We start from the raw sequence: 20198 nt of genomic DNA, 5'->3' as shown, positions 1-20198 counted from the left end.
AGCTCCTCTCTATACACAATCAAAAGCTAAGAGTATTAGAGGTAAATAAAGTGAATTCCCGGAATGATTATTCATATGGAAGTAGAATAAAAAGCTGAAAACAGAGCAGAAGACTCAGTAAGTTTGTTGGTATATGTTTGGCAGAGAGCAATGGGAAATGTTGCTGTGCCGAGTTGTCTGTTGACAAGGTGGCCAGTGATCCTAACAGGAGATCATAACATTACAGAGGCAGACTGTAAGGCTGAAATCAAAAGCTGTCCTGTTCTTCTAAGCTTCACTGTCCCCAAATTCACACTGCTAAATGTGTTCTTCCAAAGTTAGACACCTGGATCGTTAATCAAACATTTTCCTTGCTCAATGTCACATCTGCTTAATCACTGGTGCATAATTAGAGTGGTGCTGGTTTAATGACTCTGCAGAGATGTCTTGTATTAATAAAACATACAGCACACATCCAACATAGGCAATGGCAATGCAAGTTCTCTCATTCTTCCCTGTCAAAGGGTTTTAGTCATGGAAGAGTCACCTTTCGATGGAGTTATTAGTCTGCTTTCAGTCTGCATTCCCTCTCCTGTTTGCCTCTCTGCTCAAGCAGCCCGCAGAAGTGGCAAGTTTTTCTTAGCAATGTTGGTAATTGTCCATTGAAAATGGAACTGCCATGATAAACTCATTGCGCAGAGGCAAGGGGCTAGTAATGACTCTTTGTCACTACTGATTGGGCTGTATTTGAACCAGCAGCTCAGAAGAGATTTTCTTTTTTCCTCATTACTAATCCCCTGAAGCAGTCTTCCACTGTGTACAGATCACTGGCTTTTCTTTTGCATCTTAAAGGCTGCCATTTTTGTGCAAAGTACATTTCTTTTATCCTTCTTTGTGTTGCTTATTGTCTAAAAGTCAGATAGCCCTACTGAAGAGCTGCTATGCTCACTATGCATGTGTATCAGCAAAAAAGCAGACTGCAGTTTTTTTAAAAACATGTGTTACATGTATAAAAGATTTTAAAAAAAAAAACCTTTAAAAATACCTTTAAAAATAGTCATGCACCTGGCAAGAAGAAAGGCTAGTGTTTTGTCATTCTAAGATGCCCATTTCTCTTCCACAGGGAAGTATCTATCCAAAGTTCCTGAATTGAAGTATTTTTTTCCAGTTTCATTAGGTTTTATTCAGAAGTGGAAGAAATTACTGCACTCGTTTTTCCTTTCCAAATGGAATCCTTTTCTATAATCAATCTATTAGTAAAACATTCTGGTCTTTATATAATTACACTATCAGCAAAGCAGTACTATGGATAACAAATACAGTGACATAAGTGAAAAGAGTAGCTTGTAAAGCACAAAGAATATCTATTAGCATCTCTGGGTATCATAATTTAAAGACGTTTTCTAATACATTATCTGTCCTCTGAGTGTATTCGTGTAGTGTATCCTGTTTAAGCTGTATAATAAACAGTTAATATTCTGAGCCAGTGGCATATAAATGTTAACAGCTGGAGGCTGGGCAAGTCTTCTATTAAATGGAGCCAAAAAAAGCCCTAGACATTAATCACTGTGTGGCATCCTGATGTTTGCGATGCTGCCTCGATATGTGATTACAATATGTTCTCTATCATCTGTCTGAGGTGCCTATCACCATGATCATAAGTGACATGCCTACCAGTTTTTCAGCATTTAGCAATGCTTTATTACACATTACAGTTCCAAAATAAGTAACATTATGCCACATTTATCTAGGTAATTTCAGTGTTTAACAAGCATTTTCTTTATTTCTTTTGCTGTCAACTATTAATAAAGTCACTAAGAGCAGGTTAGTGGTTCACACACGACCCAGCCACAAGATCTGGCTAGGCTGGAGAGGAGAGCATGGAGAACCACATGGATTCTTTTGCTCAGGGGAGGTTGTCCATCTGGTCCTCTATCATGCTTCTAGCTCAGCCTCTCTAGTCTGTTTTACAATCCTTAAACCCAAACCAAAATGAAAACAGGAAACACAGAGATGAAAGAAAACATGGGTAGGGACTGTGTGTTCTGTTACGGTACTTTCCAAATGTGTTGAATCCTCTGAAAGAAACCTTTAGCAATTTTGCCTTCATTTTTCCCTCTTAAAAAAAGCTGCAATAATTATGAAAGTGGTAGGACTGTTACTTATTAGCCCTCAGTTCCACTGCTTTTGTGGTGGATGTATGCAAAATTACTATTATTCAGATGCCATGCATACACCCTACCAAACACTAAGTCCAGGATCCTGGGTCAGAAATGAATCTAGCATGACTCCTTAAGCCTTTCGAGTGTAGATGATGGGATATATTTTGAATCATCAAATAAGAGGCTATTGATTTGTTTGCAATGCCCGACAATACAAGTATAATTGTCTTCAGTTTGGAAACTCTAGAATAGGGTCTTGTATTTACAACGGCTTCCCCCCAGCTGTATGCATTGGACTCCTCTAAAACTCAGCAATTCCTGACTTGCTCTCCCCCTTGATTTGGTGCCTTTCCACAACTCTTTTCAAGCTCAAGGCGAAACTGCATCCTGGTGCACAGCAAACAAATATTACTGAGTTGCAAAACTGTTTCCAGGGGCTTGCCAGGAGTATACCCTAGAGTATGTTGTATTGTCGGATTACTGTGGACCATCTTTTACACAAGGATGGAGAGAGGATTACTTCTTGCTGCCTGCTAGTTAGGGGATGGCGTCAGAAGGGTGAGCAGAGCAGTAGTCGTCTTGGCTCATGAATCATGAGTAGGCTGTGGCAGCCCAGCTGTGAAAACCCTGTGGAGGCCTTGCAGCCAAAAGCAGAGAATGAGAGTTTTAGTCCGAGCAGAGCTTTTGGCAGGGACTGTTTTGTGGTGTTTTACAGAGCATCGTTCATAAACAGCCCTTCTTGTTGATAGTTCTCTTCTTTTTGATTTTTTTTGTTTTGTTTTGTGTTCGCCACCACCGTGCCCCCTTCCTCTTTTGACGGGAAACTCAGTGCAGCATCTTAATGCAATTATAGTTCCTTTGTTGATTAATGTAGATTTAATTGCAAGAATAGTTTACATGTTTATATTTTAAGAGCCTTGCATAAGAGATTAATGAAAGGGTGAATAATGGTAAATACATTAAACAACATTATACAACCACATAAATATTAGTAACTGTTGCAACACTGGACATTTTAATGACCCACACATGTTGTAAATAGGTGGTTATGAACATTGTAACATTATCTCTGCTCTCCCATGCTCCTCTAAATGTTAAATAACCCCCTCAGCAAAACCTTTTCAGTAGAGGGGTTTTTATGAGTTAGGGTTTATTGTTGCAGTGCACCACTGTGCATAGAGATGGGAAAGCCTGACAGATGGAAGAGTTTGCAGTTACTGTGGTTTGGTGGTGGCCGTTGGTTTTTGTCCAAGTGAAGGAGGTTTCAACATACGAAATTCAGGGGACAGTACTCCAAACTGTCAGGTTAGGGTAGCTCTGTGTGGGATCTCTCTAAATAATGGTCCTGATGAGATCATTCCTTGATATAGAAAATAGTTAAGGGTTAACTATATCAAAGATGGGGAATGGGAGGGAGAAAATTCTGTGATTTACTGGTTAGAGGTTATTTTCTACTAGGGAGGCAATGGTGCGAGGCTCCTGTGAGCTGCACGGGTCTATTCATGTCTTTTTTATGTCCTACAATCACCTCCTCCTGTGTGTGAAAGTATCTTGGGACTACATGAGGAGTTTCAGATGGGTTTGAGGAATTTGGTTTGTGTTTTTGAGAACCACCCATCCAGGATGGCCCCCATCCATAGGGTAGAGTTCAGCTTAGATCATGTTTTAAGGCACATTGATCTTTTACACTGGATAGGAAACCTGAGTGTTAACAGTTACAACACATAGCATTGCAGCATTTTTGGATCTAGATTAAATACTCAGGTGACACAAGAAATAGTGCAGTATGAAATGTAACCTTGGAAACCCAAGTTTTTCAACATTCTAATTATCGTGCATTTTCCTAATTACAACCCGATTCTCTTCTCAGAGGTCCCCTGTTTTTACTGCTACTGGGCTTGCTCTTCTGCTAGGCTCCACTCTCAGCTGCTCTCTCATCTAACCTCCCCGTGGTCCATCTTCTCCTTTCAGTCACAGCAGTGGTAATGGAAGGAAAATCCCATTGTTCCCTTGATTGCTGGTACCACCCGAGGAAACTGCTACATGCCAAATGCTTTCTCATTTTGCAGCTAGTGTAATTCTGTCCCATCTGATTCCTCTTACGCATTGCCATTTGGTCAATGTCTGCCTGATAAGTTGAGCGGAATACCTATGAATGCTAATGAACTCCCATACATTGATGTTCAGTTATACCATTAAGTTAAAATTCTGATACAGATGTAGGTATGTGATATAGAGAGAAGTATAATTTCCTAAGTAGTAGTATTGCCACCAGGCTTTAAAGTAACATTCTAGAGGTCTTGAAATATTTTATCCTGGATGAATAACAAAAATTTTTAAAGCCTAAATGTGTGTGAAGTGGGCACTGAACAATAATTGGAGAAGGATAATAATAGGAGTGTGGAAGATTTAAGTTTCTGGGAAAAGTAGAAGTACAAGAAACTGAAACAGAAGGAGGGGTAAAACTAAAGGAAAAAAACCACCACCAACAACAAAGTAAACTCCACAAAAGTGAAAATTTCCTCTAATTGGTTTTAACTGTGATGTATTATTTCACTTAAAACTGTCCAACTTAAACTGTGAAAAAAGAGTACTATAAAGTGTTTGACAGGTGTTAATGATACATTCTTACAGCTCTGGGCTAGACTATATTATATGTAGCTTCCACCTGTCTGCTCTATAGCATATTTTTGAAAGACTATGAATAAGGCACTGATTTAAATGTTATAGTAGTTAAAATCCACAAAAACAGTGAAACCAACATTTTATAGTAGTTGAAAGAATAGAGCAAAGATGAAAGGAGTAGCCAGTACATCAATAACTCAGAACCAGGCTTTAAGAAAACAGAAGAAATAAAAGGGAGCTGATACTGAGGGGCCCTTGCGAAGGATGCAGAACCTAGACCCAGCCTAAAACTTCTCTTAAACACAGTCATAACAGGGATTTCTGTTAAGATCAAAACACGCATAAAATGCAAAATGAAAAAAAATTCGTCAATGCAAAATATTGACATTGGACATCAAACTTGAGAATATATTGTTCATCAGAATTTTGTTTTCCATTTTAAGCATCCATATGGAAAGGTGGAAGAAAAGCCAATTATGTGTGTGTGGGGGGGTTGTCCCTTATATTTATTTGTTGCAGAATTGCTTTTTCTTTTGCTTTCACTCCTACTGTCTCAAGCTGTTCTCATCTTCTTTTCTTTCCATGAAAAACTATGTTTAGCAAGACATATTTGGAATGTGGATGAGAGAAGGAAGCTGGAAAGCTGAAGGGCAAAAGATTGTTTAAATGCACTGTGTCCTTTTGCCTTCATTTGACTTTTACCCTTGCAATCTATGGTGACCGTAAGACTAGCAGTCATTGCTTGTCCATGGGATCATCACATCATGCATCACTGTCAGGAGAAGAATTAAAACTCTTATCACGTGAGGTATTTCAAAGAAACCTAGAAATGCAATGTTTACTATGGTTAGACGTAATTATAGAGTCAGCGGGGGTTTTGGTTGGGTGAGGAATGCAAGGTCAGATATAGGATCATTCTTTCATGTCTGAAAAAGCAAAATGATGTCAAATTCAGCAATATAGGAAAAATGGATGACAGATTTGTGAATTAAAAAGGGAAGACAGTGTACAGGTGTTTAAAAAACATTTTTTTGGCTCAGAATTATGCAACAGTGTGAAATGTAACTAATTTAGGGATTGCTGAAATTTATCTAGTCAAAGTGTTTTCTAGTTGCATACGGCTGATGGTTTTCTTAGGGATTTTAAGTCTTGATGTGGCTAGGTGGAACGGACAAATATTAGGGACATAAGGAAATTACCTTCCCTTTTTCCTTCTCTTCTGCCTTTCCTCTGTTGTGGTTTGGAAAGTGGGTAAGGGTATATACGGAGTGCACAGTGCAGCACTGTGTTGAATTACCCCCAGTCTCCTAACTAGCTGATACTGCACAGTGATGCAGAGGGAAACTAGCCCTGCTTCTGCATCCAGGGACCGTGCCTAATTAGCCAGCTATATTTCTCCCTGTTTCAGAGCTTATTTGTCCATAGCTACGTTTCTTAGACATCAAGCACAGCTAAACCATAGAGGCATAGTCAGAAGGGGCAGCATTTAGGTCTGTCTTCCTGAACAAAGGCTAAATAGCTCCTGACAAAGCAAGAAGCTTGAAAAGTTGCAGATATGCAGACATGATAGCGGAACAAGCATCCTCCAGATTTTTGATAACATGACACCCGAGTTTTTTTATTTCCCAATGTTTCCAATATGATATTTTTCCAACACTTTCTTTAAAACTCAAAAATATGTTCTCTTGAGAAGAGAGCAAACCCTTGGGGTCAGAGTCTTCACAAACTTCTTTTTAATGAATAAATATATCTAATCCCTGCAGTGAATGTCCCAATAGACAATCGCTCAAGGGCCTGAGTGGCATACATCTCACCTCCTACAGCAGGGACTGAAACTTTCTTTTAAGCCCATCACCAGCTGATCTTATCTCCTCAGTCATGGAGTCAGGCATCTGTTGGTTGATGAAATACCTTAGACATGTTTATGGGGAAAAACCGGAATCTGTCTTGTGTTTTAGTGAACTCACAGGTTGTGAGCTTACTTGCCATGTCAGGCAGGAGTAATAAGTCAGCTGATTTTTTTTTTTTTCTTTCCTGTTGTTAATCTAGAAGGGCTTCTTCTGTGCATACAGGTAGACAGTTTGTGTATTTATTGCCAAAATTGTGCTTGTCTTTACCAAAAACTCCCCAAAACAGAACTCTAAGGAAGTTAAAATCACTTCAAGTGACTTCAAGTCACTTAAATCTCTCTGAAATTCTATTAGAATTAAACATGTATTTCTGTAAAGGCTTGATTGTAAACCAACTTAAAAAAATGGGCTAATTATGTTTTTATGATAATTTAAAGAAATCAGCATTGCTATCAGCTTTGGTAATGAACACATGATTTCTGCTGGTCTTATTTTTATTTTCTTTTTTCTTAAATGAAACATTAAAAAGTATGAAACAGCTTTATGCTCCTTTTAACAAGAATAAGGCCATTATGCCGACAAAAATAAAACTATTTTGCCAAAACCATTACCTGCAATCAAAAGATTATAGCTTATTGGCATTGCATGTACACCATGTGTCTGAGGCATTTCTGGAGGCAAACAGAATTTTGCAGGTGAGTGCAAGCTGAATGAACAAGGTCATCTTCAGTAGAATTCAAATGATTTTAAATCCCAAATCCACAAGACTCTATATTTGGATATAGAATATGCGAGTAGCTCTTGCTGATGTTGTCTCGAACTGCCAATAGATTGCAGCTGAGCTACTCAGGTATTTGCATTAAGTGCGTCATTACTTTTGTGGTGGCATAATCGGTGACTGAAGATTCTTACTAAATGCATGAAAGGGTAAGCACCACGCTCTCTGAGAATGAATTTGGAAAGCTGCCTGGGTTATATATTGCTGAAGACTGAGGTAGTGGGGCAATAATTAATAAACTGCTAGAAAGCAGAGAGGTTTCACATCTCAAAATGTTTTCAGTGATGTGCCAAGAAAAGGGAATGTTACTCACAGAGTAACATTAACATAGTCTCTGCTTAAAGATGGTTAACTCATAAAAACTAGTTTGAGCACAGTAGAAATCTGTTCTGAATGCTTTGTAGATACAAAAGGATGCTTTTAGGTTTTTTTCTCTTCTTTCCTCAAGACTGCAGATTTGTCTTCTAACTTTTGATACTGTCACGCTCTTGCATTGAACTAATACACAGTTTATCTTCAAAACTAATTTTTTCCCTTTGATTTCTTTGGATAGCTTGATTCTAATTATATTACCTAGGAACCTGAGTTTAATCTGTATATCAAAACATAGCATCTTCTCAGTTTATTGGAAGACTAGCTTTTGCTTTTTTTTTTTTTTAGTAGTAACTCCTTAGCTACTCTGAATGTATTAGTTTGTGACTTCTGATTTGTGTCCCTTAAATCCCTGTTGAATTCATTAGTTTAGCAGTGGGATTAGGCTAAACAGAACAGGATGCTTAACAAGTAAAATAAGGGAAAGCCTTCCTTTGAATAGTGGATAGATCTTGTTCTGCATAGCTATTCGTTTATTTTCTTTCATCTTGTACCTTTGTGGTTCTGTTATTTTTTCTGTCCTACTTTTTCTATTCTTATCTGCATTTTTCATTTCTTCTCCCTTTCCCTTTCATTCTGCAAATAGATGTCTTGAGATTCATTTAAAATTACTTCCTTCAGTGCCCTTTAAAGCATGTTCTTATCTTCCTCATACATTAGATGCATTAAATTCTTTCTGACATCAACATTACCCCTTGATTAAATTACAGCCCTGAATTCAATTGGGTGTCATGTAGTCTTGGATAAATGTAAAGCAATATTAGTTTTATAATGCTACCTTATGTTTCACTTTGCTCTCCACTAAGCATTTTCTTTCTTATAAGAAAGAGTTTTTCTTTAGTGCAAGTTGTCTTGCAAAATGTTTATGTATGTGGTGTTAAAAGAAAAACAATAGAGACATAGTGCACACCTATTGTTTTTCTTGTATGTTATCTTTAAGCCTAGCCTAGTGATGAATCTCCCTTACAATCATTCCTGAAGTACACACCAACCAAAGTGTCTTCCTTCATCCTCTGTAAATGAATTGGTTATAGTTGTTATCCTTGAGCTTAGTGCTTGCAGTCATGATAAAAAACTCATCAGCTTCTTAACTGGTATTTAGTGTTGAAGCCAGATTCATCTGTTGCCATTGTACTGATACCAGCAAATTAGACTAAGAATTATTTGAGTCCTTCTTTTGTGAAAATTACATAGGTCTTCTAAACCAGATCTGTCTTATGAATGGGAAGTTCTTAAATTAACTGTAGGAAAATTTGGAAAAAATGATCCTTCTTATTGCAAACTCACTTTTATTGTTACTTCATTTTAGGTAACATTCAAAGCATCAAGATACTCTGTTTCACCAGACTTAAGGTTTGTTCTTCTTGCATATGATGTTAAACAGGTAAGCCAACTGTTTATAATCAAAGAGCCTCTAAACTAAAACTCTGAAACCCTTGTTGTTTTGGATCTATGATTCCACATAATATGATTCATATACTTGATTTCTCTTCCCAAAATCTTCTGATGCAATGATGGTGAAGTATGTATTTAAGTGTGTACAGAAATGCTGCAGGGTTCTCAGCTGAGGTAAATTGCCATGGCTCATCTGAAGTGTCATGTCAGTTTTTGTAGTAGGGGTTTCATAACCCTTAAACTATTCTGTTACTAGGTGCTTATGTGAAAGCCTATCTTTTAATATTCCTTCTGTTGTAAACAGCTGTACATGTCGTTTATGGACTATACTAAAAAAAAAAATCTAGACTGATTCATGTCATGGAAGTTTTATTGTTAGCTTCAGTAGTCTGAAACCTGATAGTCTGAAAGTCTCTTGGACTATATAATGCAGTGTATTCTTTGTTTCTCATAGTATTTAGAGATTTTGTAGGCTATTATGATGTCAAAAAGAGTTTCAATCAATAATACCATATAGAGTTTTCTAAAATAAATCTTTGAACACAAACAAAAATGAAAATGCTTTTGTGAATTTCCTCTGCGCATATTGGTCTTTGTGTAAAAAGTGCTATTAAGACATGAACTGTTCTTCGTTACAGAATAGTTCTAGATTGATAGACTCAGTGGTTATTCAAGCAAGTTTGGGTTGTTTTGTTGGGTTTTTTTTTTATTTTGGAGCAGTAAAATTTACAAATACCTGTTAATACCTGTGACCTTAATATCAGAGGTCAGTGTTCAGAAATGAGAAAAGATTGCTATTGTTTATCACATTATACTACAGTATAGTAGTTCACTTATTGTTTTGTGTTGATAACTGATAATACGATAGCTGTGTGTTGTGGATTGAAATTCTTAGAACAATAAAATATTCATTTCCAGGTCAGTATACAAACCTTTCCGGCCTCCTGGTAACATTGCTGTATTGATCTGTATCCCTACAGCTTTAATAATTGTATCTGCAAACTGGAAAATGTGCTGAAAGCTGGTCTGAAATATTCTAAAGGTGTTGATGTAAAATGATTCGTTTACTTGGTACTAGATCCAAGTAGGGTTTTCTTCTACCAATTCTAGTGGATTCTGGATCATGCTCTGTATATGATATGCATCTATCAATAAACCAGGAAAGAGCTGCTGTTGTTCAGTTCACTGTTTTTGTTGTGAAGTGTTCCAGTTTGATTCCTGTCTGAAAAATACTTGCCCCTTGCTGTTTCCCTTCTTGACTGCTTCTTATTGTGTGAAAGAGTTTAATAATCCCTCATACTGACTTAATTTCCTCATTTGATATATTGAAATTTTCATTTTGGATAGGTTGGTTGGTTTGAGAATTTCTTAGTAATAGCATATGTAGCTGATATAGAAAAGTAAGGAAAACATGCAAGTATCCATCACACTTTATTACATCTAAATGTAGTAACATCAGGGATGAATCCCTGTCCCACAATAAAGATGGTCCATTGACATGCAAATTGTTCTCAATGCATGCTGAATATATCACTTTGCAGTAGAACCCCCTTTCCGTATTTTGTTCTTGCTTTTGTTGCAAAAAGAAATTTTTCTTTCCTTTTACAGTCCAGTTGCTGGTAGTTACTTAGAGGGATGAGGTCTGCAGCATTTACATTTTGCATCTAGCTGTTTCCTTTGCTCAAGTATATTGACAAGACGTAATTAAAATGAGAAATGAACAGGGTTTGGCAAGCAATTTGTGGTGGTAGTCCTGCATGGTTTGAATGAAGCTTGTGATGCTTACTCTCGAGTGCTTCAGCTAGGCTCATGGCTTTCAAACCAGAAACATACTGTGATTGTTGCGTCCTCTAGAAGTGGTGGTGATGGTGGTAAAATTGGCTAATAGCTGGATGTTGTCAGTCAGATGGAAATAATAATAATGCCATTGAAGTCTGTTACGTCCTGAGAAGAATCTGTTGCTTAGGGTGGAAGGGAAAATAACCAAAAAGAGTGTAAGCCAATTCTTTCACAAGTTACAAAAAAATATTATTGTGAATATGTGGTTAAAAGCCGTTTTTCCTCCAGATTTTCTGATTCTTGGGATATTTGTTAGGCTGGTGAGACACTTCTGTTTTCTCAAAATCTGTTGGGGAAAAGGTATGCAATGCCTTGGAAAGCCTCTTTATTTCTGCATAACTAATGCTTCCAAATAACATGAAGGGTTAAGTTAGTGTTCATTCTTCTTGGGCCTTCTCTTCTCATTTTTTTTTTCTCAGTCAGAGCCACACTTATTGGGTCTGGATGAGAGGAAACCCACCTGTCTACCTTACTCCTTCCCCCGGCTGTTAACTATAAATTATTAAATTCATTGCCTATAAAATTAATATTAATATTAAACAGCATAACTGAATTGGAGATTTTCAAATTAGTTTCAGTAGAATCAGGCCAGATTCTTTCTTCATATCTCATTTGAGTGTAACTTTTTACGAAACTGAGGATTTGCTTGTTGTCATGTGTTACAACACATGGTTGAGTCTTTAATAATACCCAGTTCAAGGAACTGCAAGTAACTCATTGTAAGCATTTAGCTAATCTCGCCATCTGCTATAAATTGCCGCAGACCCCTGGACTTTACTACCTATGTTTGCCCCTTATTTTTCCTTCTTTGTTAAGATTTAGGTATGTAATTGCACTGTAATGTATTTGATGGGATTTCTGCTTTTACAGACTGTCAAGACTTTGGGTTTTTAAAATTATAATGGTTGTTTACATACATTAATCTGTGTTCTTTGTAACATACAGTAATACAGCTGGAACAGATTTATTAATCAACAGTTTTATAAATAAGCTAGTGTGTTTCAGCTGAACAGATTGGAGAAAAATAGAGACAAATGTTTCTTCAAGACATTTTGTCATGAAATTGTAATTAGAAACAAGGTTATTTTGATGTTTGGATTAAAAATAAATGTGAGTTAAATTAAATAGTTGAATATTTATTTTACTGTTGTCAGCATTTTCTTTAATCTATTTTATGCTTGGAATGGCAAACTTTAATTAAATTTGCAGTTGTTTCAGCACAATTAAGAATGTCCTCTATGCATAACAGGACATAAATCTGCATGAAAATAAGCCATCTTTGAATACAAAAGTAATAATTGAGTGAATCATTTAAATCATGCTTAATAGAAGGAACAAAACCATTTCATGTGGTATAGCAGCTGTTTTGGTATAGCTCTATAAAATTCATATGGAAGAAAACTCCTTTGCTAAGGAATTCAAAGTGTTGTAAATTGATTTCTGGACATCAGATTCCCTCCATCTATATCATAGCAGATCACAGAATGTAAGCCAGTATTACTGGCATAAGCACTGTGGCTGTCTGGCTTTTTCTTTTTTAACAGAAGGCTGTGGCAATTTTAGAGGTACTTTCTGTGTGTTCTTTGCTTCAGTACTCCATAGTTTTCCACACTTCTGAAATGCTTTCATCAGTTCTCCAAGTTTTTTGACTTCGCCAAAACTTGCATGGATTGACTATATGTAGTTCAGACTTTCTTTCTGTCACTCACCATAATTTGGTCGGCATCACTGCAAAAGTCTCATTTTGCAAGGCAACAGATCAGTAAGTAGGAACTAATTTGAGAAATGAACACATACGTTCTTGCTGAATGTCCTGCCGTCCTGATTCTTCTGGGACAGTATGAACAATGAACACAGCAGCAGGAAGACCATTGTATGTATTGTATGCAGAGAGGGGACAGTTTGCAGTGCTGTATCGTTTTGATTTTCCTTTGAAGATTGTCAAGGTATGAGCAAAGAATGTGACGTTCTGAGAGGCAGAGCATCTAAGCCGGTTGAGATTTCCAGAGGAAAGGTTATTTCACTATTGCTTTTAATAAGGACTGTGTTAAAATGACATTTAAAGTCTTTCTCACTCTGCTGGTGGTATTATTCACAACTACCAAAACCTGATTTATAGTTTTGATTAGAAAATGGAAATCAGACACTCTGTTCTTGCATTAATGGTAAAGAATGGGGCAGTAAATTTGCAATTCGCAGTGCAGTGAGCATTGAGGTCCTAAGAAATTCTTTTACCATTGGGGAACTTCAGTGTCCCTCAGCAGAAGGTTAGACTTTGCGAGTTGTCCCTGGAATCCACGTGAAATGAAAATAAGCTTTATTCCAAATATTAGTGGGTTTTTTTGCTCAGACATCATAGGCATGTTCTCCCCATGCTCTTGCTAGAATATAATATGCCACAGAAGAGCAAGTGAAGAAGTAAATGAGATCAGTTCCTTTTTTTCCGTATAAGTTCCCTTTTTTTCCTCATTTGATTTAATAATCCCTTCCTTGTGATTTTGGTTTTTTCCTATAAACTATCCTTTCCTTCTCCCTGCTTTCAAATCCCTTTTGAATACCAACTTTCAGGAATTTTTCCTACTTTATTCTCTTTACTATTAGTAATGTATCATTTTCTGCTTTCAATGCCAGATGAATTACGTGTGGGGTTTTTTAGCTCTTGGTTCAGAAATGTGCTTAAAAAACAGATTAAAGTTCAGCTCTAGTTTAGAAGCATAAGCATTTATACACTCTCTAAAAAAGTAAATGTTTTCCTGAATTAGGTCTTCAAACTGTAATCCTTTTTAGCTAGAGAATTTTAATAAAACAATGTATTTAGCTTAAAGCACCGTGAAAACAGCTTTTAATAATTCTTATGGTAAGATCAGGATGAAGAATAATCCAATCCTCTTCAGAAAGGTAGGAGAAAAATAGTTTTAGATCTAAACATCACTCATTCAGTAGGAATGAAAAATATTTCAAAAGTGTTCCTGAGTATTTGTAGTTTAATGTATTGAAGTGAAGATGAGAGTCCAACACAGCGTCTGAAGCAAAGAAACCCCAAGAGAAAGAAGTTACTTATCTGCTGTGTGCTGATGCCTGTCATCACTTTGCTGCTGTAATATCTATTTTTAGAGGATAATGAGAGGGACTACTGACCACAGTCTACAGCGAATGGAGGGCGAATGGCAACAAGTGATGCGCTCATCAAACTTTTAGAGATTGCCTCTGATACTGGCTTACTCGAGTGCACTGAAAGAATCTTCAGGAGTTTGTCTGCAGATTAGAAGAATCCATGAGGGGAAAAATTCAGTGAAGTCTTAAATTATGATTATCTGTTCTGCATTAGGATATTGTCTTTGTACCAATTAGGTGGAAACTAAATGTTCAATTGTCAGGAATCTTTTTGGTCAGTGAAATTAATTATTGGATTTTTTTCTGCAAAAATTAAAGGATAAAGAAATTACCTTGCAGTATGTCTTATTTTTAATCAAGACACTGTTTGGTGTTAACGTGTGCAGGTGTTTTCAACAAGATAGTTTATACAGTGCTTATGAAAATCTGACTTTGAAGAGCATTATCTGGAGTACCAGCTAATGGTTGGAAATATACACAACAAAGATGAAATGAAATCTGTCTTCTAACACACGGAAACAATATTTTCTCAACAAGATTATTCCATACAAAAGAATAACAAAAGACTTCTTAAACGAGCAGTGATCTGGACAACAACATTTTATGTAGCATTATCTATGAAGTAAAGATCTGATATAAAATTCATACTATCAACTTTTTCCTCCAGAAATGCATGCTTCTTTAGATAAACCTGTTTTTCATGTGTATTTCCTTAGGTCCTCAGGGTGATCTTTCATCTTTCATTTGTTCATTTTGAGATGAGTCCAGCAGCAGATCATGCATGTGCATACTCCTGAACTTATGAGATCATAAATAAAAGTCTGATCCAGGCATGACTTTCGCATTCATCTTTATCTCTTGTCAAGAACATGAAAGACCAATTTTTATCGGCTTTAGGGCAGTGAGAAAAAAATAAGAAGGAAATTCTAAGTGAGATCCACCCCCAAAATTTGAAGTTATTTCTTGCAAATATTTTTGTGATGTATTTTATTCCTCTCTTAAGTATGACAAGATTAGGTGTTTAAAAAGGTCAGATATTGAACAATTCATGGAATTGGGCTGCTCAAATTTTCCCCTTTTAAATGCTATTGTTTTACTTTGAGTTGAAGTTTTAGCTGGATAGGTTAGAATTTGTTAACATACTAGCTAGGCTGTAGGTGATCTTGGCATACTACTCATCTATTACATATATTTGACTGTATTTTATATAGCTCCACAGATATGCAAGGCACTTTAAAGATGTAAAAAGACAAGGTCTTTGCCTGAGGAGATTATGTGCTTTGTAATAAAATCTGGCAAAATGAATTTGGTAACAATATGTGCTATCATGAATTATCCCATAGGAGTGAGTATTCATATGAATACATAGTGTCCCACTTCTAGCCAGGGTTTCATCTAAATTATGTGGCAAAACATAATAACCACCAGTCCCCGTAAATAGAAGATGGGGGAAATAGAAAGAGTGTGTTTTATGCTGAGAATCATGGGCATTGATGGTTGTTTAGCATTTGTCTGATAAACAGCCTTTTCACACTTCATCTGTGTTGAATTGCAGTCCTGTAAGTACTTGCATTCAATTCATCAGACAGTTTACTAGCTTACTACTTATTAGAAGTAGCAGAGTTATACCTGGAGTATCGGCATATCTTTTGCATTATTTGTCTTTATATATGCATTATTATATTAACATTATTGGCCTATTTGTGATGGGATGATGGGACTACTTTCTGCCAGGGCGTTACTATGATCATCTGCAGAACAGGAAGTGAACTGTCACAATTTCTTCCTTTTAAAAAATTCTAAACTAAAAAAGTAGGGCAACTGGGGTACTATTTGGATGCTTCCACTGTTTTTTTGAATCTAATATGAAAGCTATCATGTCACATACATGTCCATATGCATCCACTTACCTATTTTTCAGAAGGGTTTTTTTAATTTCTTCTAAAAAGTGCTTGATTTCACCAGCTGGCGTGTTGATTCATATATGCAGGTTCAGCCTTATGTAACAGTTAAAAAAAATAGATCACCCTCCACTTTTCACAGGAAACCGCATGAGACAAGGTGTTGCTGCTTTTCAAATAACTTACCAGGTCTCTCTGTTCCATTTATAGTTACAGGATTGCTGTTCAACCTCAAGTTCTATAAGTAAACAAAATAAATAATTCTAATTTAGGTAGAAGATGGCTCTTTTTTCTCCTTCAGAATTGCCAGAGTTGAAAAATCAGAATTCGTGTTTTCTTCTTGTTCAAAGACAGTATTGAAAAAAGAACATTGTGCTTTGCTATTGTTCAGTAAAAATGGATTCTAGGGCATTTAGCTTTTCAAACAAAATATTTATTGACAGAAAAAGTATTTATTTTCAATAATATTGTAATTCTTATCAACTATGAATACTGTTATTTAAGGAGGACTTAGGTAGGGTCCAGCTCAGTTTCCAAGATCCAGCAGTTTAGAAACTCAGTCTTAACATAACTGTGATTTTCACGTGGTCGTATTCCTACATCACGTAATAATCCACAGGGACTGGAATCCCTGTGTGCTAATGCTATATAAATAGGCAATATTACACTATTTATATCAGCAGCTCCCTTAATCTATGAACAATTTATTTTATACAGCATAAGTTCTAGCTTCTGCTGTGAAACTGCCAGCCCTATTACATCCTCCCTATTTCTCTTCTGTGCCTTGATAATATGCAGAAATGTCCTAGAAATGTCCATTGTAAGTGAAGGATTTGTCCATCACAGCCCACAGACAAAAAAGCACTATGTTTAAAAGGTGGGTTTTTTAAAATTCCACTTATCTCTTGCTACAATCTGTTGCGTGTACTAATGATGTTACCAGAAATAGTGTAGAATTGAAAGCTAGTTTTACAATTATATTGCAATGTACGTATTTTTTTAGAAGGTGAGCTACTAGTGACATTTTAATCAAATATCTGTGAGAATAAGTCTTCCTCAGCAAAGCTGAATGGAAAAATAAGTTTTTTTAAAAAAAAAACCAAACAAACCAACTAACCAAGGACAGCCTGAATAAATAATAGGGCAAGGACTGTTAGGAGTCCTAATTGGAGACTGTATTAGTAGCTGTTAAGAGGCTGGAAAAGCTGAACAGAGCTTTAATTTGGATTAAGATCTGCCAGAGTTCACCACAAGCAACTAGAGTCAACTGATACACCCATCTGTTTTTAAAAAGTCTTTGTTCCATGCTCTCAAGAAATAGTAATTCCCTTCCTTGCTACCAAAAGAATATGGACTAAAAGAATATTTCACACATCTCTCAGTTTTGACAGGCTTTACCTTGAGCATGAATCATTGTTAGTTCAACTGCTACACTTATTGATTTCTCAAATACAAGAGCTGGCTCACATCTTCAAATACAGTGAATAAATTACTTCTGAGGAGCAAAATCACTTCATGGATCTGACTGATCCATTATGTTAAAACATTTTACTGAAAATGCCATGTATGTTTTTTATGATACAGATATCAGCATTGTGATGGAACATCATACATGTTCCATAATGACTCATTTCAGATCTAACTTAGACATACTCTTTCTGTATGTACTGAAAATACGCAAGACTGAATTTCTTAAAGAACAGCCCTCTTAACAAATGCCTGCAGTCCAGTTCATGTGTTCAATACACTTAGAAAATCCATTTTAAACAATGGGACTTTTTGCTTTTATTTCATTTTTCATAATATCCTCTATCTGAAATTCAGTAATAATGTATCTTACTGAGAAATGTGATATGCATTATAGCTTTCTCATTAAACTTTTAAATAAGATACCATTAGTATTGATGAATGTAATCCCAAATGGTCACTTAATCTTGAAATAGTCATTGATCACACATTCAGAATTTTAGTCTTGCAGCCAAACTAGTATATGTTGTTAGTGGTCATGAATTTTATACCAAAAGGAATTAACATCTTTCTTTGGCTGCAGTGTCATGAATTAGATTTACAAACTAGGGATGACTAGTGAGTTTTTGTTTTTTTCTCAATGCAAAAACATTTGCTAAAAAAATCTTTTCAGATACATTTGATATATGAAATAGGATGCTTAAGCACAGCCTAGAAGCCCAAAGTCTACCTAAATGTCCGGTTTCATGAAGTGCCGAATAATACATAAATATTCCTTAAACCGTTCTCAATAGTTTTATTAATCCTTTTCTTTTATGTTCACTTAGATTCTTTATCTCCAAATGTTTCTATACCTTTATGTGTATGTGAAATCTCATCCTCTGCCGCTCCAGATACATGAACAGATACAATTTGCACTGCAGCAATCAGATTTGGTTGGAAGAGGTTCTGAAATGTTTGTGCTCTGCAAAATGAGGACAATCAGATGAAGGAAAAACCTAAACTCTGACTGAAGGTTCACAATTACTTCTTATTATGATTAAATAGTCGAACAGGCTGGCCAGATCTGGAAACCAATTATTCTAAAATGTGAGAGGGGAAAAAAATAAATTTGCTTTTTCAGTTATTCTGCATAATTCTGTCTCTATCAGCAGCGCACATTGAATAATAATTAAATTTTGCTTAAAATAGACAAGTTGGAAAAAAATTAGTGATTTCAAAAAAAAAAAATCACAGCAGCGAGTAAGACTTGCAACTGCTTTTTAATTCCAAATTGCAAGTTTGGAATTAAATTGCAAGAAGAATCTAATGCACAAACTAAAAGTGTAACTGTAACATTCTTAATAAATGTTTTGAGTCTTGAAGGAGACACTTTCTGTATTGTGCATTCAATCAAATTGCTCGAGTGGGGAGGTGTTGGCTTTTTTTGTTTGCTTGTTTCATAAGCAGAAAAAAGCCAGGTAGGTTGAAGTCTTAAAATCCTGGTGCCTTTTTTGGAAAAAATTAGTCACTCCAAAGACAAGTTCAAGTGTCAGTACCTGTGGTAAGGACAACCTGTAGCAATGGCAAATGGTCCAGACAATGAGCAAACATGTTTAAAAGCTGTCCCATAGAGAATATTTGCTCTTCCCAAATGCCTGTACAAAAATGATCTTGAACCTGGAGGGTGTTCTGTGCCGCAGGAGCTCCGAAGCTGCTTGTCACATTTCAGAGAACCAGTGCAAACACATCAGAATTTAATTTTCTTCCGCAATCTTTCACTTTCACTGTGCAGGCAATATCATTAACTTTACATTTAAGTAGCAACCTTTTTCTAGCAGGCACCTAAAGTTCTTATCACTTCTGAACTTGATGAAAATGCCATTAAAGTCAGTGGAACTTTTTCCATTGACATTTAAAGTGGACTTTCGGATCAGCGCTTGTCTACCTATCACACAAATGTGATAAAGTCATCTCCGTAGTGTGACAGCATCAGCCAGGAGGACAATGAATAAGGCACAGCGTGCCGCTAGGATTTTCAGCAGGATCTTGTAGAGGATAGATTTATCAATGTTTTCAGAGGCTCATCTGTGCTGTAAGTCAGCCTTTAGGTCTGTAGGTTGTTTGCACCTTTATGAACATTAGTCATCTTGCTTCCCATGGTGTTCCCTCTCTTTAGGGACAGCCATGACAGAGACTTTTGACAGCTCACTATCATCATTGTAATCTTCTGTAGCATTTTGGGTGCAATTCACCTGGCTCTGATGCACTGTCAGCTTGTAGTGGTTCTAATTGCTGTCTTCAGTCTCATTATCTTAAAGATATTTTAAAACTACATTTTCCTCCAATGGAAAGCTTCCTGAATGTGACCTTCAGCTGCTTCTTGTGGAAGCTGAGGCAAGAATTGATTCAAGTTCTTGTCATGGTCAACTTCATCTGTCCGTGGTTTCTTTTAAGACCCTTCCTTCTTTGTTTGTGCTGAGATGTATGTGAACATACTGTGTTTAACATGTTTAAGACTACGAGGCTGCATAGGGGAGTGAGAGCAAATTTATTGTTCTGCTTCTCCTTCTCTCGTGGGGAGTTGGGATTGGATTGGTACCACTCCTACTCACATCAGCTGTTCTCTCTTTGGGATTTATGATCAAGGAGTAATTAGAAGATGAACAGGGCCTTTGCATCCCTCCCTGGTCTTCACCGGTGGTGCTGGCCAGACTCGCAGAGTAGAGAAAATAAG

The 20198-nt window shown here is 36.4% G+C and overlaps 1 protein-coding gene across 3 annotated transcripts in view; it reads left to right on the top strand.

Moving 5' to 3' along the window:
• The window catches only part of DPP10 (dipeptidyl peptidase like 10), a 247481-nt gene that overhangs the window by 91135 nt on the left and 136148 nt on the right, over nt 1-20198 (top strand). For all 3 annotated transcript variants that reach the window (XM_050899666.1, XM_050899668.1, XM_050899667.1), the window contains one exon: nt 9076-9150. In XM_050899666.1, the coding sequence (XP_050755623.1) occupies nt 9076-9150 (75 nt within the window). The remainder of the gene's footprint in view (nt 1-9075; nt 9151-20198) is intronic.

Source organism: Gymnogyps californianus, chromosome 7 (genome assembly GCF_018139145.2).
Source record: "Gymnogyps californianus isolate 813 chromosome 7, ASM1813914v2, whole genome shotgun sequence".
NCBI lineage: Eukaryota > Metazoa > Chordata > Aves > Accipitriformes > Cathartidae > Gymnogyps > Gymnogyps californianus.
This window is presented reverse-complemented; position numbering and strand designations above follow the sequence as displayed.